Source organism: Centrocercus urophasianus, unplaced genomic scaffold, assembly GCF_019232065.1.
Source record: "Centrocercus urophasianus isolate 14NV4802_14NV808 unplaced genomic scaffold, USGS_Curo_1.0 seq_11, whole genome shotgun sequence".
Lineage (NCBI taxonomy): Eukaryota > Metazoa > Chordata > Aves > Galliformes > Phasianidae > Centrocercus > Centrocercus urophasianus.
Genome location: NW_024884253.1, coordinates 53,480,380 through 53,505,136, shown reverse-complemented (window position 1 = coordinate 53,505,136; position 24,757 = coordinate 53,480,380). Strand labels below are relative to the sequence as shown.

The 24,757-nt window shown below is 34.8% G+C and overlaps 1 protein-coding gene across 3 annotated transcripts in view; it reads left to right on the top strand.

Annotated features, from left to right (window-relative positions):
* The first annotated feature begins 3,361 nt into the window (after positions 1–3,361).
* The window catches only part of RTTN (rotatin), a 76,243-nt gene continuing 54,847 nt past the window's right edge, over positions 3,362–24,757 (top strand). For all 3 annotated transcript variants that reach the window (XM_042808838.1, XM_042808837.1, XM_042808836.1), the window contains exons 1-13: positions 3,362–3,414; positions 3,777–3,964; positions 5,303–5,501; positions 7,182–7,271; positions 8,115–8,193; positions 9,438–9,552; positions 10,036–10,186; positions 11,313–11,478; positions 14,334–14,515; positions 19,080–19,195; positions 20,771–20,941; positions 22,238–22,450; positions 23,588–23,700. In XM_042808838.1, the coding sequence (XP_042664772.1) occupies positions 3,384–3,414; positions 3,777–3,964; positions 5,303–5,501; positions 7,182–7,271; positions 8,115–8,193; positions 9,438–9,552; positions 10,036–10,186; positions 11,313–11,478; positions 14,334–14,515; positions 19,080–19,195; positions 20,771–20,941; positions 22,238–22,450; positions 23,588–23,700 (1,814 nt within the window). In that variant the 5' untranslated portion in view covers positions 3,362–3,383. The remainder of the gene's footprint in view (positions 3,415–3,776; positions 3,965–5,302; positions 5,502–7,181; positions 7,272–8,114; positions 8,194–9,437; positions 9,553–10,035; positions 10,187–11,312; positions 11,479–14,333; positions 14,516–19,079; positions 19,196–20,770; positions 20,942–22,237; positions 22,451–23,587; positions 23,701–24,757) is intronic.

Here is a 24,757-nt window from a genome sequence, read left to right as displayed (position 1 = left end):
GTGTAGAGCACAGAAAGGAAGCATCAAGGGACAATGTAAATGAGATTCAATGACTAATTTCCCCAGTGATGAAACTCCCATACATTTTGACTTCAGATCAATAGCAATATGCATAGAGGACAAATGTCCACGTTAAACAACGCCAGCAAAGATGAAAAAGTCAAATGAATTTTACAAGTTATGGGAACTGTAGGCTAATGGGAACTAGGAGATAGCAGAAAATGGAGGCATTACTGGAAGATACACATGGAATCAGTGCTGTCAATAATGGGAGACCAATATTCTTCTTTCTGTGTAGATTTTCTCACAATTTCAGTGATAATTTTTGAATCCATCCACCACTTTACTTCATTTTCTATATCCAGTAAAAGACTGTGGGTTTTGCTTTGTTTTGTTTTGATTTGTTTTTCATTTTTCTTAGGAGAAAGACACTTTACTCTTAAGATACGTAACAAAGAACATCCATGTTAAATAACAGTTTGACCCATGTCAGAATAAAGCACATTATATCAGCAGACACTGCATGTTCCTGGATCACTGTTTTGGTTACACACAACTGTATTTCTGGTCTAAAACAAGGGCAACAAAGCTGAAGCTGCTGTTCCAAGTCTAGGAATACATACGTATTTTTTTTCTGTTGAATTTAATTAGGCCTTCAGTTAAAAAAATCTGAATGAAATGCCAGCAAATACACTGCAGAGCAATGTATTAGCAATGGAGAGTATACATGTCATCTGCGCATTGCTGACAACTATGAATTTTTGTTTAGTTACTAATTCAAACACTCAAGACAATGTAGGAAAACATTTGTTTTTCAGATGCAATATTGATTGAAGATATTTGAAGAGGTGAGAAAAGTTACTATTGAGCATGCCTACACACGTCAGCAGTGCATGTTTCTTCCCCAAAGAAAGTTATGGGAAATTTACTTCCCCATTTTTACTTAGTCTTCTTTGGGAAATGACTGCTTCTTCAATTCCTTTTCTTTGCAGAACGAATGAGGGACAAACCTATTCCATCGTTATAGTTTCATAAATTTCCCAACAAACCTACTTGGGGAAATATAAGCACCTCTATATCTTTGATGAGAGCTCTTTGTGCACAGCTAAACGAAATTTTACAGTCAGTGATGTCTTTTTCATAATTGCTCTTGGAAAGATCCAAATAAGTTCAGCTTTTGTAGAAAAAAACTAGCTGCAGCAAGTATAGTATGCTTATTATCAGACTTCTCACACCCTTTTTTTTTTCTTTGCTTCAAAGATGTAAATACTGACTTGCAAAACGATGGACTGCTCAGAGTTATCATTAAGAATTTAGTACAGCTTGACACAGCAGATGGAAAATATTAATATAAGTTTACTCTGAGATAATATCATAGTGATGGTGACCAGGGTGGAAAATATATTCGATGCAAACTGAGAGGGCAGTGACATATATCCTTCCGGAAATCATTTGCATATGGTTGCACTTTCCAAATTTTTGTTGGCTGCAGATAAAATGTATTTTCTTAAGCAATATAAAAGAAGTAACCATGAAGATTACAAAGCCATTGTCATTTCTGCATTTGCAGTTACACAGAAAACAAATTCAAGAGCATATACATGCAACAACATGCACCACTTGTACACCACCTGTCATCAATTCATTTTTTCCCAATTATCATGTCAAGTTCAATCTCTCAGAAATAAACACCAGCCCTCTAGTCGATCGACAATGTGTTATGCATCTTTACTACGTGTTTAAGATACTCAGCTTTGTGAAACTCTCTTGCATTATGAACAAAGCAGTCTACTCAGACGGACATGGACAGGCTGGAGGAATGGGCTGACAAGAACCTCATGAAGTGCAACAAGATGTGAAAAGTCCTCCGCTTGAGGAGGAAAAACCCCAGGCACCAATACATACTGTGGGCTATCCAGCTTTGCAGAAAATGATGGATCCTAGTGGACATCAAGCTGAACATAAGGCTCCTGGGCTGCATTTGGCAAAGTATTGCCAGCAGATTGAGGAGGTGATCTTTCCCCTTTATTCATCACTGATAAGATGAAATATTGAGTACTGTGTCCAGGCCTGAGCTCCCCAGTACAAAAGAGACACGGATATACTGCGGAGTCTATGAAGGGCCAACAGAAGACTGAAGCATCTCACATACTAATTCCTGAGACTGAGGGAGCTATGACTCTACAATATGAAGAAGGCAAGGCTCAGAGAGAATCTCATCAATGCCTATAAATACCTGAAGGGATGTTGCAAAGAAGATGGAGCCAGACTCTTTTCAGTGACAAGCCAAGAGACAGTGGGCTCAATACGGAGCATTGAAGGCTTCCTGTGAACATCAGGCAGCACTTCTGTGCTGTACAGGTGGTGGAGCACTGGCATAGGCTGCCCAGAGGCTGTGGTGTCTCCTCTTTGGAGACCTTTAGAAGCCACCTTAATGTGGACCTGGACACCCTGCTGCTCTAAGTGGACCAGACACGGAGGCTCCTTCCAATCTCAGCAACTCCATGGTTCTAGAGATCAGGTTATAAAACAAACTGCAAAACTACTTTTGCAGATTATGTTGCAAAACAACGACAAAACTATTTTTGCAGAAGCTTAGGTTGCAAATACGCCTTTAAGAAGGATGGCACAACTTAGGATACGAAGAGCTGTCACCCTAGTTATGGGCAAGGCATCTTGCCAGGTTGGATGGGGCCCTGGGCAGCCTGGTCTAGTAAATGTGGAGGTTGGTGGTCCTCTCATAGGCAGGGGGGTTGGAGCTTCACAATCCTTGAGGTCCCTTCCAACCCGAGCCATTCTGTGATTCAAGCTGCAAGCAGAACACCGATGTGGCAGCTCCCTTCTGAGCAGAGAACGGCAACTGCCACGGACCCGTTCCAATGCTGCAGGGTGGGGAGGCAGCTGGTTTGGCTACACAATCTCAGGAGCGGGTGCTGTGTTCTGAGAAGTAAGGATGGCTGGGCTCCTGCCCAAATACATTTATTTTTCTTTGTAGAATACGAGGGAAAACCGTACCGAGGAAACGGCCCAGAACTTCCTCCACAAAACCCAGGGCCGGCGGCTGTAAAGTACTCTGTCGGTCACGCCAAGTGCAAGCTTCCCACCCCCTCCCCGAGTGACCCCGCAAGCTAACGCCCACTCTCTCGCCGGCTGCCGTAGCAGGGCACCACGGGACTTGTAGTCGCTTTCCCTTCCTCCAGCGCGTTCTGGGGAAGTTTCCCCGTTCCCAGCGTGCTCCGCGCATCAAAGGGCGAATGGGGCGGAGGAGGGAAAGCTGGGGGAGGCGGTGGGGACTACGTCTCCCATGGTGCCCTGCGGCCGGCTAGGCGCGGCGATTGGCGGAACCGGCGCGACAGTTGAATTCCGGCGGGGAGAGAGGCGCGATGGAGGTGTCCTCGCTCGTCAGGAAGCTGGGTAACGGCGACCGGCTCCCCTCTGCCCGAGCACTCGCCTCATAGCTTGCAGCGGTTCTCTCCCTTCCCTCCTGTGCGGGCTTCTGTGCACGGCAGGTCTCTCCCTGGGCGGGCGCGGGGCTATCCTGCTTTTCCCCGGGCTCTCCCGCTGCGTCTCCCGGACAGAGCAGTTCGTGCCCCTCAGCCTTTTCTTCTGCCCTCCATAGTCAGTCCGTCCGGGGGCTGCCTCCGAGATGGAGGGGTTTCCACACGTCTTTGGCAGCCGTACGTTTGTCTTAATGCAAAATAAAAAAAAATTGTCAGATGATCTGATGTTGTTGTGTTTTCTGTTTTCTTTTCTACTTTGTCCTGTTTTGGGGGCAGGTCATGAACTGGCAGAGATAAGAGAACGGTCACTGAAGAGCATTCTGTTTAAATTGGATCATAACTTGGTTTCCTACGCCGATCTGATTCATGAGAAAGTGCTTTTCCCCAGTCTCTTGGAGTGGTTCAACTTTCCCATAGTGCCAATGAAGGAGGAAGTGCTGAATTTTGTGAGCCGTTTGATCAAGGTTTGGCATCCTTACATTTATTTATAATTGAACTATATCTTTAGAATACAAAATAAAAGTGGTTGTAAGTTTAGTTTTAGTGAGATTTTAGTATTTTACAAAGAAGGGAGTAATAAAACCATCATGTGCAGGCAGAGAAATGAAAACTTCTTCCAGTACTTGAAGGGTTAAGGCAGGGATGGCTTTAAACTAGAAGAGGGGAAGTTTAGGTTATATGAGTTTTCACTTGGAGAGCAGTGAGGCACTGGCACAGCTGCCCAGAGAAGCTGTGGAGCCCCATCCCTGGAGGTGCTCAAGGCCAGGTTATAAGAGGCCCTGCCCACAGCACGGGATGGAGCTGGGTGGGCTATCAGGGCCCTTCCAACCTAACCCATTCTATGACTTACTCTGCAATCAGTTGGAAGGACAGTGTCTTAGTTTCAGCAGGGACGGAATTGTTTTCTTCAGTGTGTCTGCTATGATGTTATCTTTTGGTTATATGAGAAAAACAATTTTGATAATGCATTCATGTTTATACTTGCTGCTCAGTAGTGCTGTACAGATCCAAGGAGCTGGGGGCGGGACAGAATTAGGACAGCTGGCTTAAACTGCTAAAGGGACTTCCATGCTAAAGGAGTTCTATAGGAGGTGGAAGTTCATCTCATCTCTTTTCAGCTGCTTGGGGGTGTAGCTGGGAGTTGGTCAGTGGGTGGTAAGCAATTGCTTGTCCATAATTTGTTATATAGATTGATATATATATATCATAATTATTATCCTTTTCTTTTTCTCTGTCTTAGTAAATAGTTTTATCTCAAGTCACGAGTTCTTTGTTGTTCTCTTTTTTTCAATTCCCTCCCATCTCTCTGGGAAGAGGGGGACTAAGCAAATGACTGTATGCTGCTGAGTCATCTGCAGGTTAAACCACAAGAGGAGCTGAAAAAGGAATTATTGTGTGGCTTTCTACTTAGTTCTGATTCTTTGATTTCCTGTTTAGTGTTTAACTTCTGCCTGGGACAAAAATTTGCACCATTCCTGAGAAATTAACAATTTAAAAACATTGCAATTCATTTTTAACAAGTGGTAGATACAACTTTGCATGAACTTTACAGATCTTAACTGCGTCCATTCTTGTCCTGTAATCATTAAAAAGCAATTATAAAGAGGAAACTAAAAAAACCCAAACGTATTATTGACAGTGGTGAACAAACTAAAAATAATAAGGGTCTAATTAAGCTTAAGTATTGGTTACAGGTTTTTTTTTTTTTTTTTTTTTTTTTTTTTTTTTAAATTTAAATCCCTCCCCTCAAAAGCCCTTGAAATTCTTCCAGCTAACTCTGCCACTTATTTATCTTAATATAGCATCCACCTGCTGCTCAGGAAATGATTGGAATTGGTGCAGTGGAGTTCTTCTCTCAGCTTCGCTCTGATGTGGATCCAAACTTGCAGGCTATAATAGATGGGATAGTGGATGGACTCTTTTTACTTCCTTCTGAAATACCTTCTAGTTATTTATCAGGGTGTTACCAGACTCAGTCTCAGCCTTCATTAGATCAACCAGGTAACTTATGTATTTGGGAATGTGACTTATTTTAAATGAAAATAAAATACATGAACATCATCTAGGCTGTGAAAACTGACATTCTGAAGCACGTTAGTTGTATGTATTCTTTAGAGTGAAGTGTGTGGTAAGCATATTCTGCCAGAAAAATGTGATCTTAGCTCAGGTGGTGCTGCTGCTCCTTTAATGGAATTCTCTGCACAAGAAAGGTCCTGTTTGTTATAAGCAGACCTTTTGTGCATTTTCATATTGTCTATTAACTATTTGTTACACTTTGATAAAGATGTGACTCAGAAATAGCTTTTGAAGGTTGCTTTATGGCCATGAGTGTATCAACTTCTGGACAAATCTCCTATTAAGCCATTATGCTTTGCTACCTCTCTTTGCATAGCAGACTTTAAGAGGAATATAAATGTGTTTGTGTGTATATGTATACATATAAAAAAGCAGTTGGATTTTTTTTTTTTTTTTTAAGTAGCCTGATGGTCATTATCTCCTTAGCTTTGTATAAATACTTGTTATAGTAAAATGTGCAAAGCTTGCTGATAATGAGTAAAGTGCTGTCATTTATTTCTGTTACCTAGCCTATCATCCATTACTATGATGTTACACAATGCCACTTAGATATAGTCAAGAAACAAATCCATGTAGTCTTTTTCTGCATTAAAAATTTAGACAGAAAGTATAAAGGAGGAAAGTAAGAGCCATGGAAGACCTTTCCTGATCCTTCCAGCTTTTGTGAGAGAGATGTGGTTGCTGTACTGCACAGTGTAATAACAATCACATCTTTGTCACTCACACTGTACAATCTCACAGAAGTAAAATCTTTTATTGCTTCTGCAGCCTGTCCAATAATTGGAATTTCATATTGCCAGAACAGTATTCACTGATTTTTATTTTTTTATTCTGAGTCCCAGTAAGAGTTAGGCAAGATTTTAATCTAGGGATTTACTGTGAGGAGTAATGTACTGATCTGTTACATATGCATGCTTAAAATATGCTTATTTTCCTAATTTATCACATGCAATTCCTCTTTATACTGTAAGTTGGATTAAATCATGTAGATTAAGTTGCCTGAGCACTTAGTAATAGGATGATGTATTTCTTTTTCAACTTCTGTTACTGGGAAAGATGTAGATCCTGGCATTATATGGTTTGATTCTTTGAATCAAATACTTCAATCAAACGTGTCCTGGGGGACAGATTACTTTCTGCTGTGCATATTTTGTTATATAGTTTGTATATATATTTACGTGCATTAAATATTAGTATACATGTATGTATATTCACTTATATGTATATAAAGGGGACTTGACCTTTCAACTGTCTTGAAAATGCAGCAGTTTTGGTGGAGGAAGGCTTTTAGTAGTTATTTGTAAATGTAGCTTTTATTACTGCACAGCTGGATTAGAGAAAAACATTTTCCTCACTGCTACTTTTCACTTAAGCAACAGACTTTGTGTAATTGTTTTTACTACTGCTTATAAGGTATGAAAGGTAGTGTAAGAATAACAGTTGGAAAATAGCGTTATAAAAACAGACATCAATACGCTTTTTTTTTTTTCTCTGTTTTGATTTCCTGAGGCTAATTGAAATCATTTTAATTGTTAGCGAAAAAAAGGAAGCAGTGAAGATAAATTGACTTGTTTGTTTGTATAATTTACTCCTAATTTGTTGTAGTTCTGCCTCAAGAGGAATTATTTACTGGATATTTTGGTCAAGAGAGGAGTCATATGCGCCAGTTGGAAATACCTCTGAAAAGAACACTTGGTAAGTGTAGTTATAGACTATAAATTTGATTAAAGAAAGTTCTTAGAAATGGTATTTAGATTGAATTAAATTACAACTATTAATGCTGGCTATTCTTTTACTTGTTATTCTGTGAATTCTGATATTACAAACTTCAGCTAAAAGTCTGAAAAAAATACAAAAATAAAAATACAAGACAATAGATCTTTTTCTTCTCTAGTAAATAGAATAACTGCATCAGAATATGTAAAGCGCCTTACAATAGGCTGTACTTTAACAAAGTAGTTTAAAAAAAAAAGTAGTTTAAATTGCTAGTGCTTTTTCAGAAGATCTGTGTTCTGTAATCAAATGTGTCTAAGTACCTTTTTGTTAATAAAACTCTAACTCTGAAATACCTTTCTGTTTTCAGAAAAATGAATAATGCTTTAGAAATCTTTACCTTTTACCTAAATAAAATCCAATGTTATGCTCCAAATTATTTAAAATATGAAAATGTTTCACTGACTGACAAATGTAGACCAATATTACTTGGACAAGTCTTTGCCTGCGTTGATATACTAGTGGCAATTCCCATGTCAGTATCATATTTAACATGTAATATATTGCTGAAAAGTAGATTTTAGAATCTGACTTTCGAATTACTGTATATAAAGTACTAGTGTACTTTTTATCAGTGGACAAACTATCTTTAAAATTGTAGAATAACTATTACAAAAATTAATTTTTAAAATAGCCTTCAAGTTATTTTTAGATGGCATATAGATCTTGTTTTGACTTTGCTATAGAAAAACATAGTTTATTACTTCAGTAAAATATACTCTAAAATGTCTTCTCTCTCTTGTTTGATTTTGTTTGTTTTTGCAGCAAAATGCTTGAAATTTTCCACATTTCCTTGGCTAACTCTTACTTCGACAGATAGACACATTCTCGCATCAAATGAAAGGTACAGTAATAATAGCATTGGAGTTTGGTTCTAGTTTTTATTTTTATTTGAGAACAAGATTATAATTTTTTTGTATGTTTTCGTAATTAGGCTGTTCCTGTAAATAACTAATGAGTTAATTTTTGATAAATGATTTTTAATACTGCTCTGAAGTTTTGTGGAGCAGATAAACAATGATATGTAATAGGACAGTTTTCCTGTTAATAGCTGTATTCATTCTTGATGTTTAATTCAGAATACATTTTGTTTGGTTCATAACGCTTCACTTGTCTAAATTTGTGAAGTGAATAAAATATGCTGTCCAGTTAATTTTGGAGCAAAATCGTTGCCTCCTCGCTTGGCGGAGAAATCCATACTTTTGATAGTAGCAAACAATATTTAGGCCAAAAAGTGTAGTTGTGTTGCTTTCAGACACTGAAATCTTTAAATCTTTTTGCAATGATGTATTTTTTTAAAGTTTCACATAGTAAACTAATGTTTGAAGTCCAAGGAAAGGTTTGGAGCTGGATTCCTTACAAGATCTGGGATTCCTGATTTCTAGCTTAGCCAGCAATGCAAGATGAAGAATTGGATTACTTAGCAAGTCTACTTAACTGTTATGTTTCTTGTGAAATGTTTTCACTTTTTACCTTTCGAAAGACTTATGAAGCTGGAAAACCTCTTTAATACATCAAATCCTTTATATCTGAATCTAGAAAAAGAGCTTAAAAACTTGAAACAGGATGTGTTTAAAATGTAAACAGTGATTTCCCAAACAGTAAAAATAGAAAAAGTGATGTAGAAGGTTAAAAAGCTATTATTTACTATGCTACATTTTAGAGAATAGCTAGTAGATTTCTTTCTTTATATCACTTTCCACGTATGTAATTCGAGTGTTTTGAAGTTGTACATGAACCTTGCCAATGGAGGAAAACTTGGTGAGTGTTAGACTGCTTGCTGTATACCACTGAGATAATCACTAGCTTCATGGGGAATTTCCAGTCTTTCTTACCTCAATTTCCAATTGAGAATCAATAAAGTTATTTCCATTCTGGGAACTTAACTTTATATGACAGTGGGAACGAAGGTATTCTTTATTGTATACAGAATTAGCATAGCTAAGGAATAACTCAAATATAAAAATTGCACGACAGCTCTTTTTTTGTTTTCAACTTTAGTGTTGTGATTATCTATTTCTTGTAGAGGCTTGTGATTACTTCTTTTTTTGTTGTTAATGCATATTTAAATACATATTGTGTTTTTAGTTCTTTAAGAAGTAGCAACCAAAGTTTAATTTGGAGTACATGTGAACTTCTTCAGGATGTGATTATGCAAGATTTTCCTGCTGAGATCTTCCTTCAGAGACCAAAGATTGTACAGGCAAGAATTGAGTTTAAGTTTTTATTTTTTTATGGAATCACTTTTGGCAAGTTAGATGTAAATGCTACAAGTTGTTTCTAAATAAAATAGCTTAACAATGCAATTGTATTCTAGTTAAAAAATTATACTGATTGTAATATGTATATCGTTGATCAGTACTTAAGCGTATTGAAAAATCATATGTTATTTTGTCTGGATAAGGTGAAATCGCATCCCTGTCACACACACCATTTAAGGCCTTCCAATAATGATAGCAAGAGTTTTATTAGAAATATAATGTGAAGCTCAGGACTTAAGAGTCCTTAGAATAGTCTTGTATTCAATAAGAAAACAACAGTTAAGCCTATTCATTCTTTGCTGTGATCTTTAAACACTTGGAAACGTTTGTGAATTGCGTTTAACTCAAAGATCTTTCTGTCATGATTTTCATGTGAGTGTGTTATAATTCAGCTATCAGTGTTAATGGTTTTGTATTATTTGCAGAGCCTTTTATCTCTACTAAACCTAGCTTTTGGAGGAGATGGAAGACATCGATTAGCTTTACAGGCTGTATCGTGTCTGCAACAGCTGTGCATCTTCCTAAGAGGTAGACTTAACTTCCACAGAGATCCAGGTTTTTTTTCTACTGAGCAGGGTAGGTATTTCTAAATATTTGAAATAGTATCTTGTTTTTTGCTACAGGTGAGATTTATAATGCTTTCTAGAAAAAATGCGCCTCTTTTTAGCAAATCTCATGAAACTGTTTTGGTAGTTGATGTTGTTCGGTGCTATATATGTCATAAAATATTTCTAGAGTACTTGCATTGTTTAAAAATCATTTTAAAACATTTTAAAATTAAATTTACTGTTTGTATTGTTTCACATGATTCTCTGTACATCAATTGTTTATGCAACTTTGTACTTCATCAGGAAAGGGATTTTAAATAAAGCTAAATGAAATATTTAAGATAAAAGTAGGCAATGTTTGAATATCAGGTTTTGAGCTATTAGTGCTTAACAACTTACTTAGGAATTGCTTCAGCCATGATAACGTTTTTTGTATTCTGATGACTGAAAATCATTTTTTCAGAAATTACAATTATTAGGGCTATTTCTCAATGTTCATAATGCTTACATTTTGTAATTTAATAATGTAGATTAGTTGTAAGGATTCTCCCGTTTCCATTTTGTCAGATAAATTTAATCAATTTTGTTACTCTGAAATGGCAGTCTGGTTCTTTTCAGAAGATTGTCACTATAATTGGTGACAATCGCAATAAACTCTGTTAGCTGTGTCTTTACTAATTCCATTGTAACATGAACAAATCCAATAGCCTTAGTCAGAGGCCATATCAGTATTTTGGTCTGTTATTAAGTAAGTCTTCATGATCGTTCTCTTCTGATAAGTTGATATCTATAACTTGATTTCTTTGACCACAGCCATTTATTCGAATGCAACATTTATTTGAAGCTTATGTAATGTAAGAATGTTTTCTTGCACTGTGCAGTTCTAAGACTAAGATAGCAAAACATGGTATTAAATTATTCTATTGTTTTTTTTTTTTTAAATTTAAGATTTATGATTAAACTATGATTAAATTGACTTTCCAAACTCTTCTGCATGCCAGTAGTAGGTTGTCCTAGCTTGTCAATATTTACTTATACATTTCAATGCTCTACCTTAATTGCTTTTACCATTAGTTGACTATTTAATATCTTTAAGATAAAAATAGTCTACATCATTCCTTTAATGGGTCTATCTATATATAATGTTTACAAAGGCACAACTTCCCAGAATTCTTCTATATCTTACTGTGAAGAAGCAAGAGATGCTCCTCGTTCTCAGAATCCATCACCTGGAAGTAGTAGTCCTCGGCCATCTGTGATTGGACGGACAGTTCAGCGTCCTAGAGGAGATGGTCAAGATTGGGATGCAGCATCTTCTAGGTGAATAAAATCAGAAATAAAGTTGAATTTAAATTAAAAAATGTATTAATACAGGATTATGTCATGAGTTCTATGCCAGTGTTTGGGATCACGTGAGAGTTTTGTTAACCAGTTAAATTCAAATAATTTTAATGGAAATGTTGTAGTTGCAGTATCCTGCAGCTCATTAAAAACAGCGTGATCAATAGGTTGAGGAAGGTTATCCTCTGCTCTGTCCTAGTGAGACCACATCTGGAGCACTGCATCCAGTTCTGGGCTCTGCAATTCAGGAAAGACAGGGAGTTGCTGGAGAGAGTCTGGTAGAGGGCTACAAAGATGATTAGGGACATGGAGCATCTCCCTTATGAGGAAAGGCTGAGAGACCTGAGACTGTTCAGCCTGGAGAAGGGAAGGCAGAAAAAGTGTGTGTGTGGGGGGAAATCTTACCAGTGCTTATAAATATCTAATTGGTGGCAGTCAGGTGGATGGGACCAGGCTATTTTCAGTTTCCGTTGCTCCTTTTTCTACCATTGTGCACCAAAGTGGAGCATAGAAAGTTTCGTATAAACATGAGGTAAAATTTCTTTAGGGATGATAGAGCACTGAAACAGGTTACCCAGAGAGGTTGAGGAGTCTCCTCCTCTGAAGATATTCAAAACCTTCCTGGAAGCTTTGCAGTGTAACCTATACTAGGGAATTTGCTTTAGCAGAGAGGTTGTACTAAATGAATTCCAAAGGTCTCTTCCAGTGATTCTGTGATTCTGTACTTACATTTCTAACAAAATCTCTTAGTATCAGTTGTTACTATGCTGTTAGTGCATCTGTGTGTAAGACACACAAATGTTTATTCAGACTATTGCTGTAAATTTGGGGTTTTTTCTTCATCAGTTGACCCCACAAGTTCTTAAAAAATATATTTTTTTTGACCATCATGTAGGTAACAGTGTACAGAATGATAAAATATATTATGCTTTATAAAGGGTATATATTTATGATAGTCTCTTTAAATTTTGGTGCTAAATCTGACAACAAATTTTAACTGTGTATCTCCTAAAAATGGAATTTCAACGTGAAATTACACATTTTCTTCATAACCTCAAAATATTGAGATTGTTGTCTGTGTGTGGATGTTACTTACATTGATCTAACAGACTTAAAGCAATTTCAGTTCCTGGAAATCCTTACTGTGTGCTTATTGGTAATTCTTTTTGAGTCTTTAGGGAATATTGACTTAATGGTTGAGTAACTCTTACTTGTTCAAATACAATGATTTTACATATGAGAACAGTTCAAATGTTTAATTGTACCTGCATCTTGAGAGTCATTATGTTAAAAAATATTTTTATTCACCATAGGTAGGGTTTCATTCAGGTTTTATTATGTATTGAGTACATCACTGTAAATAATCTCTGTGCTTTACATACTCTAAGACCTGTTTTCCCAAGTTTAACAGTTAAAGGGTTAGTAGTAACTGGTTCCTGTTGCACAAGAGAGAAGCAAGGCCCTATCTATCTATCAGTCTAGTAAGGAAATCTACATAAAAATGTCAATTGAGGTTGTGATGAAGCACATTTAGAACAACTATAATGTACTAATTGTATAAGGCCATATTTTGAGTTATTCATGAAGGTACGCTTTTATATTGTCACATCCTATCTGCTGGTGTCTCTGAATCACATTTCTTATGAGTATATAATTAAGCTAAGAGATAACATAATGGAAAACATAGTTGAGCAGAAACGATGTTTAAGGAAACAGTGAAACAAAAATTACTATGATGATTTAACATTCATGATTCTAACATGGAGCAACTATTGTTGTGAATCTTTTTCAGCATAATTGTAACAAAAACAATTTGCTTATTGTCATTCTCTAAGTAACTCTTTTTTTCCTTGTTCTTGAATCTTGAGACTCTTCAATCTGTGTGTTTGTCTTTTTCAAATTCTGCCTGGAAATTTAACTTTTCCTCTTCTGAACTGTTTTTGACTGATATCTCTCCTTTCTTACTCTCTGGTAAGTACAATCAGAACTACATATTGCTGAACTGTCCTGTTTGCTTACGGTCTTCAGTCATCCTTTTAATCTGTTAACTTACCGACCAGTCTCTTACTCTGACACCTTTTACATTCTGGTAGTTAAAATAACATAGTCCTGCCACAGTTCATTTTTTTTCAGCTTGCTTAACAACAAAACAAACCCTATGAAAGTCATACTTATTGCTAAAGCAATTAAAAACCATTTATATGTTTAGGACATTACTTGTTTCAATTAATTCTGTTAATTATAATGCAGGCAATAGAATTAAGTTCTTTCTGAAAGCATGTAGAAAATAATAAAACAGTGATTTTTTTTTTTATTTTTTTTTTCTTTTGGCAATACATACTTGATTTTTTTTGGGGAAGGGATAATTTTCTGTTTTACAGGGAAAGGAGAAGCCCTAAATGCTCTATTTAACAAAGATTACTCTGTTTTCCTTCTAAGAATTCTGTTAGAATTTCCTTCTAAGAATAGCTGTGTAGGATGATCTTAATATAGTAGGTATAATTTAGATTGAAATTTGATTTAATAAGTGGCCTTGCCTCAAGCATTTGTTAGATTTTGTTCATTTAAAAAAAAGTTACAAGTTAACTGATGTTTTTCTCTTATAATGTTGTTATTCGATTGCAAAAAAAGTCAAACAAAAAATTGGAAAGATAAAATTCTCTGCTTCCTGCAACACTGATTGGATATTGGTAAGGAATGGTATGCTTTATAGAAGGAAGATGTTAAAATACCTATTGTCATTTTTAATGTCTATGCAAATGTCAGTTTTCTTTGCAAGGGTTAACACTGTGTCTTTCTTATTTTTGTTTGTAATTTTTTTTTGTCATTTTAAGTGGAAACAGCACTCAAGCAAATGCGGACTCGAGAATTTCTCTGCATTCTCCACCTGACGCAGGACATACTGACCTAGCAGATATTGAAAATGAGGACACTTTGGAATTACAGATGAAGCAGTTTAGCCTTCCTCAGTTCTGTGTTTCCATCTTGGAAAATGCTATACCCCTTCTAAGAACAGGTGAGAAATTTTTGAACTTTATTTCACTTTAACCTATCCATTTCCATACCAACCTGTTAGGAACATTGGTATTATGAGATGTAGATGATTACTGGTACATGGTAGTTAATTATAACAGTTTTTTTCAGAGTTTTCGTCTCGATTGTAAGGTTTGAATTTTCTGGTTGGTTTTCTTATTTCCTGCAGAAGCTTGAGGTGCTTTTTACTGGTGAAGGTGAGTAGTGATAGGAAAAAAGTGGGGGTGTGTTGTGAAAAACTGCATGGCGGAATAAAATGTCACTTGAAAAGAAGGAAAAATAACCACACTTAACAGCACACTTTTCAGTCTCTGAGCCTGGTTTTTTTTTCATGTTCAAGAAATAATAAACAAAAATTCTGGAAAACAGTTTGTTTTCATGATATTTGCATTAACAAATAACACTTGTATATGAAGTGAGGAACATTATGTAAAGGTAGTCTCATTGCTGCTAAAGAATTTTACTTTAACTGAAAGGTTCTAAATTGCAAAACCTTTTATTAGACAATCGTTTTGCTCTTAGGTTGTCTAAAATAGCATTCAGTTGTAAAACTGTCATCAACAAAGGTATTGGTAAGAGATGTATGGAAATATGTATCAATCTATGACTAGAATAGTAGTCCAAATTATTTTGATAATAAAACAAACTCATAATCATTATATCATAAATGTCTTTTCCTTTTAGAATATTGAAAAATTTAAATATTCAAATACTAACTTTTCACAAGCACATTCATTATTTTTGCAATTTTTTCTTTTACTTATGATGTAAAACTGTACAAAATTTATTTTCCATCTTCTCCATTTCCACTGTCACTTCAAATCTACAGACTTAAAAGCACTTAGTGAATTTTTTCATAATTGAATATTTGTTTCAATGTTTCAAGTTTCTTTCTTTGCATCTTAGAGAACTAAAATAGATTCGTTTTCAGATGAAGTTGTTCTTTTGTTGCCCTCGGTTGTTGTTTTTTCCTGTACTTTTTCTTAGTTTCTATCTTCCACTGTGCTGTAATGAGACATGGATGAGAAAACATTTTTTTTTTCCTTTTTTTTCATCCTGTTCCCATTGATCTGAAACCTTGTGATGTGTAGTCTCACTGTGACTTTGTGAGACAGGGATATGTAGTAATGCACTGTTCTCATGTAATATTGTTTTCTGATTTTATTTTATTTTTCAGTAAAGTTGACAGGCATATTTATTACCATCATTACCACCGTACATGGGATAAAATAATCTCTCTTTTTCTCCCAGCTGTTTAAATTACGAAGTGAAAAGAAATTAGTAAATGCACAGTAAAATTCACTTATTTGATATATTTTATAATATAACATCTTTTTGTTAAGCTCAAATGCTGCTCTTTGTTGAGATGGAAATTTTTCATTTGCTATACTGACCTAGCTTGTGACATGGAGTCATTTCAAATATCAGTAGTTGTATGGTGGCTTTTTTAGTTTTTGTGTTTTTTTTTTTTGTTTGTTTGTTTGTTTACTTTGTTTTCTTTTTGTTAGCTTTAAGCCATCTTGTTGATCTTAAGTTTAGTGGTTTAAAGCCAGTGTTAATACTGGATGTCTTAAAGACAATTATTTAAATCTGAACTGCAACTGATTTATTTTGGTCATTGATATATGCTTCTTACTTTACATTTAGTAATAATTATCTCTTAAGAGGGGGTGATTGCCCCACATGTTGGGAAATCAGTATCTTGCCAGTTTATTCACGTAAGATTTTGGTGAATTGGATTTGCAAGATACGTGTTTGAAAAGTAAAATGAAAATGTATTGTAACATGTTATTGCTCCCCCTCTATTCAGCTAGTTTACGTGAAAGGTCAGTCTCTTCCATCTGGTTTTGATCCAACTCTGTAGGTGTGAGCATACTCTTACAAAGCCAAGTATAGACATAAAAACTATGCTGGATCAGAATTGGGGTTGGAGACTAACTATTTCTGTTACTTAATTTCCATTTGCTTTTCTTTGCCAATATTGTAACAAGTTAGAGGTTTTCATAATAACATTTCAGTTTCACTTAGAAATAGCATAAGATGATGAAGATAACTCCAACAATTTAGAATTATGTTCTTCACTGCTTGATTGGGAAAACGTCCTGTTTTGTGGATCTTCCAGGGTCATGTCAGCAGTCATGCCATTCTAACCTAATGCACAAGAGTTTAATCTCTCCTCATATGTTTGTATTTGGTCTTTGTCTGTCTTTGATTAACATGAACAGCAACACTAATGATGATCTATAAGAAGAATTGTATTAGATGGTTTGAAACAACTAGAAGTGATAGCTATATATATGTCTATTGGCGTTGGTGGCTCCTTATGGTATCTGCCACTTTTGCTGTCACTATCTACAATTACTGTGGGTATGACTACATGTAATGCATTCATGTCTTTATTTGTGATAGATTCTAAGCAGATTGTTGTGGGGAGAGATGATTACACTTGAGTTTCCATTTCGTTTGATATTTGTGAAATGTTTTAACAATTTGCTAAGTGAGTCAGTTTGTTTAGCTGTATATAGTTATTTCAACTTTGAATTTGCTATTGGGTTAATTATATCCTTTACTGTGTTTTTTGGTAGAAATATCAACATTGCATGGTGAATGGAATTTATGTTTAATGTAATTTGCTAGTAATTGTATTATTTGCTTTTAAAATCAGAGTTATAAGTGTGTTTATATATGAATTAGGAGATTATACCAGTACAGTCAGGTTGTATCAGCAGTCTGCCTATTAGGAAGTCCATGGTAGGCTAATTAACTGTGTAGCATCATTCTCTTGGTAGAGTTCTTTACATTAGTCTAATGTAGAAACTAAAAAAATAAATATTAATTGTGCTAAATTATTCTGGAAAAAAAATAACAGTACTGACTCTGTTCTATTTGATAATGAAAAAGAAAAAGGCTACCTGTTGCATCTATCAACTGCTTCTTATGATGGTCCTGAGTTTGTACTGCCCTATAAAGTTGGAACAGTGGGATCAGCATTTCAATTAATTAATTATGATATTTCTGTTACTGTTTATAAAGTATATTTCTTATTATTTGATGTCACTGCACTCATTTATTGTATGGTATGAAAAAGTCACTGCTTGATTGGGAAAACAGTTTTTTCTAAGCTGCTGGTGTCTAGTTACAGAAATCAAGCAATGAATTTTGAGATGCAACATAGGCAGAATTAATTATGTAGGTGAAAGTAGTTTTCCTTTATTATCAATTAGTATACTTGCATGTTGCAGAGCTTCTCTAATTTTTGTAATACTTTTCAGGACTGCCAAATGATCTGTCTGTAGATCATGACAGCTACAACAAAGTGTTATTGCAGGTGTAATGTGTAGAATTGCATGAACTTTCATCTTTCTCACTACGTTAATGACACAATTTTTTTTTCCTGAAGTATGCCAACAAGGCTTCTGCATAGAGTAAAATCTACAAAAAGTAGATACATTATTTTTTGTTCTCTCTCCTAATACGTGCTATAGCAAGCCATAAACTTGCTTCTTAAAATTTTTAAAACAGATCTCGAAGGATATTTAGTCTTCATCGTAGTTTAAAAGTGAATTGAGAAAGTTCAGTGGTATGTAGAATTCATCCATGTTTTAAAATAGAAACAGTCATTAAGCCAACAGTTGAGCTATGTCAAGTATCTGGGGCAAACTGTCACTTTCTGGTTCCCTTGGATGCCAGACATCCTTGGCATCCTCTGTTATCTGTTGATGAATGTACTTGGTCTAGCTCCAGGAATTCTGCCTTGATGAAACCTAATAGTCTTTCTTAGACTATTAGACTTAGAAACAGTCTTTCACTGTTTCTCTAATTATTTGTGGACATGGGGCAGGAGCTGTATTTGTAGTAAATCTGGGCTGTGCAGTTTTAATCTTTGGCCAGGTTTATTTGTGTTCTTATGTCAAAGTGTGGAACTGTACCAAGTAAGAAGATCTTTAATAAATACAACTAAATAGCCCCATGTTAGGAGATACTGAGTCTGAAAGTGTCATGAAAAAGAATTAATATTTTATGTGAGGGAGAAGATGTTATGGAGGAAGAGTACAAGCGAAAGTACAAGTGATATTCATCTCCTTGCCTTTCAAAAATAGATCTCACATAGAACAATCCAGGAGGAGAGCTGCTCCTCCTATACAGAAAATGCATATTAATGAGAATAGGCAATATATTTTGAATATCTGTAATCAAGCTCTTTATTGATGAGGGGTGGTGGAAGTAAGTAGCTATTCTGAACTTTTTTGAAGTCCAGTGATTGTATTTACAGAAATAGTAACACGTTATCCTCTAGAATGTAAGCAAATGCGGTGTTTTTTTAATTTAGATAATTATTTTAGTATTTTCTATTGTGATTTTTTCCTAGCTATTGACTTATGCTAGAAGATATTTTGCTGGTTGAGGGTAGTTGGCATTAATTTAATAGAGGGATACTACAGGAAAATCAAATTTTCAGTATTCAGATTTAGAATACTTCAATGTGGTGTTGTCTGAATATGATATTATTTTACTTGTATTCAAATTTATCCTCTAATTTGTATTAGGCAGCAGGAGGATGACAATGGAAGTTCTTGAGTTGCTTGTTGAAGACCTGTACCTTATTGGCGATGCTATTTCTGAGAATGTTTGGGAAGATGAGAGCCTTTTTGGATTGGAACTGGTAAGATTTCTTTAAGCTTTGGTCAGCTATATTTAGTAGTCCACTTTGGTAAGCCTCCGATGTTTACAGTGATTAATATACACATTGAATCTACTCACCTATCCTTTTGAAATTCCTGAATAATTTATTGCTAGCTTTACCACTGACACATTCTTTTTATTTGAAATGTAAGTTCTTTCACTAGAAGATACTGAAGTTTCACTTCAGGGAAATAAGTCATTAATTTTGTCTTGTAGTGAAAAGCTATTAAGTTGCCATTGAGGAACACATGTAGGAAGGGATCTGAAGCACAAGTGCTGACTACAGATGCAGAAGAGAATTTGACTTAAATGACAACTTTAACTTTGTTTGCACCTTATAAACTATTTATTTAAGAGTAACTGTTTAGATCCCAAACTGGAATTTTGAAGTACCTTGAGTTCATTTCCTAAGTATAGATTCTCACACAGATTTTGACTGCTCTCTGTTGCTTGGCTGAGAAAGAAAGGAAAAAGCTGCCTCAGGAGAGATTTAAAATGTTGTGGTGCTGTTGGCCTAATAATTTAAATTACTGGAAATGCACCCTGAACACAGTTGAGAATTGTTATAGACATGAAACATCAAATTAGTGAATGACAGGTGAAGTAACAATGGGTGACTTGCTCTTTTGAAGTTGATGGAAAGCTAAAACATTAGCTGGCATAGCTTATGCACATAGCATAAATACCAGAGATGGAGAGACTGAAACTTGTCTAAAAGCTTGAGTTAACTGCAGTCTCAAATGCATATGACTTAAGTTAGAGTTCATGATGATGCTGCTACATATGAAGCAGTAGTACTGAAATAATTGTTAATTAAAGCATTAGAGGAGGCACTACTGTACAATGATCATGTATTTATAGGAACTAGCAGTGAATGAGATTTTTTCTTTGTATTAGAGTGCTGATCTGTCAAAATCCATTCTAATTGATCAACATGAAGTCAATCCTGTGGATTCTTTGCAGAACATAAAATTTAACAAGCTTAGATGAGAAGAAGAGTCCTTAAAAGGACTGCTTGTCTCATTCTCTTCTCTCACTCCCCATCCTCCAAAATGCAAGAGGAGAAAATGCAATGAAAAAATGCTCATGGGTTGAGATAAGGAGTGGTTTAATTAAAGGATAAGGGGAAAAAAACCAAACCCAAACCGCCACCAACAACAAAATAATAAACAACAAAACAAAAGGCCATGTAGAAGCAAAAGGAGACGATTATTCTCTACTTCCCATCAGCATGTTCTAAAATGCTAGAAATTCTAAGATGAAGCAAGCAGGAATTAAGAAAAGAAGGAAAAAAAATAAATAAATAAAAGGGGAGAGAGTAACCAATAATGGATAATTACTGAACAAAGTATTTACAGCTGAAAGTGCAGGTAAAGTAAGATCTAGAAGTAATTCTGTTCTGATGACAGATGAAATGCTGTGTATGCTGCACCATTTCTGCAATTTTAAATTAGTTTGTATAATTATTTTAAAGGTTCTGCAGGTACTATATAAACAATACAATAAAAATATGTCAGTTGTTTTTAATGATTGTTTGTCTTTGATTTGTTTTCAGAAAGACAAATTGCTTCTGGTCTTGGGCTTGCTTGGAGAAACTATACTATATCACAAAACCAATATAAGTGCAGAGCAGCCTGAGGTGATGATGGTGCATCACAGAATGGCATTTGTTAGCATTTCACTTTTCACAGTTAGATTGCTGCAAACACTTCTTCCTGTGGAAAAGGTAGGGCATGCTAATTTTAAAAGTGATTGCATTTGATTTTTGCTTAAGAGAACCTTGAGAGAACACAGAAGGATATGTTCCTCAGTGATTAATGTTGGGAAGAATAGCCACCAAACAGAAATACATCTGATTTACCGAGGCTGAAATATGGTTGAGGAAGGGAATTTTGTCTTCAGGTATTGAATACCACTAACCTGCTGCAGAATGCAAGTCTTTTTTTTTTTTTTTTTTTTTTTAAAGTTTTTTAATGAGGTTTACAATATTAAATGTATATAGCATTTTTTTTTTCTGGTATTATAAATGGTTTGCAAAACTATGCTGCCCCCTGCTTGCTTATTGTTGGCATGATATGTGTAGTACTGTATACTCTTGAAAATTATTCTTAATATTATGGAGTGTAGTGAGCAATTATGTTTTATGCTTCATTTTGATTTTAAATTATTATTTACTTCTAATGCTCTTTTTAAAAGTGTTGTAGCTGTTCTGTTGTTTCTTTTGAATTTATTTCTAGTGAAGGTCCCATATTTGAACCTTTTTGTAGGATGCAAAGTGGTAGAAGATGTTTAAAGTTCTTTAAAAACTTGTATTGTCTACGTTTTTCATCTATCATATTGCATTGTAGTTTTCTTAGACATGCTTTAACTTGAATATCAGATACTTTTTTCAGTTTTTTTTTGCCGTGAACATTAAACCTTTTACTAATAGTAAAAGTAGATTCTTGTATCTGCAAGTGAGTGCAGGCATATTAATCTAGTGACTTTTTATAATTTTTGTTTATACCCTTCAATGTACAAAAAATAAAATTTTAGCACTGTGTATGAAAAAAAAAAGAGTTGAAAAAATGCTGTTGTACTCGAGGTCAAAATTTTAATTGAATGAATACTGAACACTTGCTGTAAGAAAATAAAAACAAAACAAAATAATAGAAATTCCTATTGGTGTGTGTTACTGCTATGTGGAGTCGTACAGATAATTGTGGTCTGTGCATTCTCTGCCATCTAGTGGTTAAACAGTAAACGGGCCAATCTATGAAGTTGGTGCTGTGACTGGATCAGACCCATCTTTTGTTTCTGCTTGCAAGTCTGGTATTAGGACTGGCATTTACTGGACTCCTATATTTAGTAATAATAATTTAAAAAGTACTTTTCATAGGGAACTCATTTCATTTCTGTTTCTTCCTGTAAAATTTACCTAGTACCTGTAATGATTGTACTTACTGAAAGACTGCAAATGCTTTTGTTGATTTTACTATATTTTTTGACTGTGTTATTCTGAAAATTGTTTTCTTTTCTGAAGGCAAGCAAAGTTTTGCAAAAGAGTTTGCTGAGTGCTTTGTTCCTTCTGTCACTGGACGTGCCTTTTTCCTTGGAATATCCAAGCATTCACGAAGCCATTGCAGCCTATTTGGAGCAGATGAGTTCTGAGAACTACAGTATTTATAAACAAGCTTCAGAAGCTGCTTATTCGATTGAATGTACTTGTACCTTTATGATTGAAGTTCGTAAGAAGGTGTAGAATTTTATTATATAAAGCATATTTTTATTAATAATAAAGCAAATTTATTTCGTATGTTTTCCTTCTCTTGTAAAAAGTGTATTTTAGTGTTGCCACAGACAACTCATGAGTATTTCATAGTATTTCAGATGTATTTAATTTGTGTGTTTTCATTAGTATTACTCTTGTTGTTTGTTAAAACAAACACAATGCCAACAAAGAAAAATTTTAGGTAAAAACAAAGAAATAAACACTTGCAAGTGGCCACATGATCTTCTATGCAGAAATAAATTAAAGCAAGTGCTATATTTCAATATACAGTTCAGTATACTTAACTATTTAAATTCCAAACTGTCTGTCGATTCTAGCTCTAAGATACTGCTACTTTTGTACTGTATAAAATCTGCATGTTTCACTTTGTTATGCAGACAACAAATATACTGTGTTTTATTAGTTAAGATTCTAGCGTGGTACTGAAATATTCTTCTCCATTAAGAAAATGGACAAGTAATTCTTGCTTGTGCAAAATACTTGTTCCATTCTCACTGAAAAATAAATTAACAAAATACAGCAATAGGAATGACCTGTTATCTTAAATCTGAGTGAATACATCCTTTACATAAAAAGGTTCTGAACTTAATACAAGCAGTAATTTAGTCATAAAAAATTATTTGCAGCGAAGTTGCAATCTTCAAATTTAAGTGCTCACATTTAATGCATTTGTTAACTGAAAGTATGAAGACGTATATTGATAGACTTACTTATTTTTAAAAACTTACCCTAATATTAATAGTGAATTCTTAAAACTTTAATTTTCTTATACTCTATTCTTGGACACCTTAGAAAGCATTTTGAATATTGTTGGAGTTTTTGTGTTGTAAAATGTTAGATATTGTTTATCCCCATTGAATTTAATGGAAATTTTTTAGCATTTGAAGAGTTTTCATCTCACAGGACAAGGTACTAAAATGTATTTGTTTGAAATCCAGTGAGCTTGTTAGTCAGGTGCTATGAACTTCTCTGCGAAAGGCTGAACCAATCTCTCTGTAGTAGATACGTTAAATGATCAATTCTGAAAGGTGAGGAAATAGCATGTTATATTTTTAATATTACTAATTCTGATAATTCCTTTTTCTTCATTTTACTTTTCAGAGGGAGAAGAATCTTACTGAATTAGTAGAATTAGCAGATCAGGCCTTACATAGCCTGCCCTACCATCAACACTTGACTTTGCTTCAGGAGAGTATTCACATATGTTCTAATATGTAAGTGTATTACTGTTTGATTTATTTGAGAATATATATATTTTTTTAATGAATAAACTTTCTCAAGTGGAATCTCAGTTTGTTTACGTGCCTGTATCTGAACTCAATTTTCTTTTGGCTATTGAAATATCTCTTGTGAACAATTTGCACCATTCAGTGGTTGATTTCTTAAAAATGGAATTTTTGACCACTTTGACCATTGTTTTGACTTCTTTTTTAAATTTTTTTGTTCCATTTGTGCTTGTGTAACTTCCTTATATTTTACTTTTGAAACTCTTGGAGAATTTATTTTGTTGTATAGACAGTGCCTTGCAATATTCTATCTCATTTATTAAAATGCCTGCTTTAATTGCATTTTCTTTTTTAGATTTCCCATGTTAGCCTCTATTAGAGAATTTAAGTTACTCTGTCATGCCTGGAAAAATTGTGTGTCAAACACTTAATTAGAAATAAAAAATCTCAGTTTCACAGTATTTCAGAACTTCAGGGATTTATTTCAAAGGAAATTACATATAATTGGTATCTAATAATGGCTTGCAATTATGAAATGTCAGAATACTAGGGCTGCTCTGAAAGTAATTCCTCCTGTTTTATGTTGGCCCACAACATCAGATATGGATGTTGGTGGTATGGCAGTAGAGGCTGAACCTTCATATCAGTATTCCATTCCATTTTGTTGCCGTACAGCATTTGGCAACAGAGAGGCAGTCTGACAAAATGGCATCTGCTGCAGATTTTTGAGTGTAGCTTGCAGGCTCTTGTTCATCACTGGCAGAAATATGGCTAATTGTGGTGAATATGTTGAAAATAGTGATTTGTAGCTGAGAATTTGCTTTATCAAATAGTGTTATTGCATTCTTTATGTCTGTTGCAGTTTCCATGGAAATAAGTGTGAGGCATTATGTTCGGAGCAACTTTTCAGTATTCTAATCCTTTTAGAGTTAATCATTGTTAACTCTATAAGAATAATTTTTCTGAAAACAGGAATTTCACTTGAATTGATTATTATATTTTTACTAATGCCCGTATTTCTTGTGATAGTGAGATTGACTGTGAT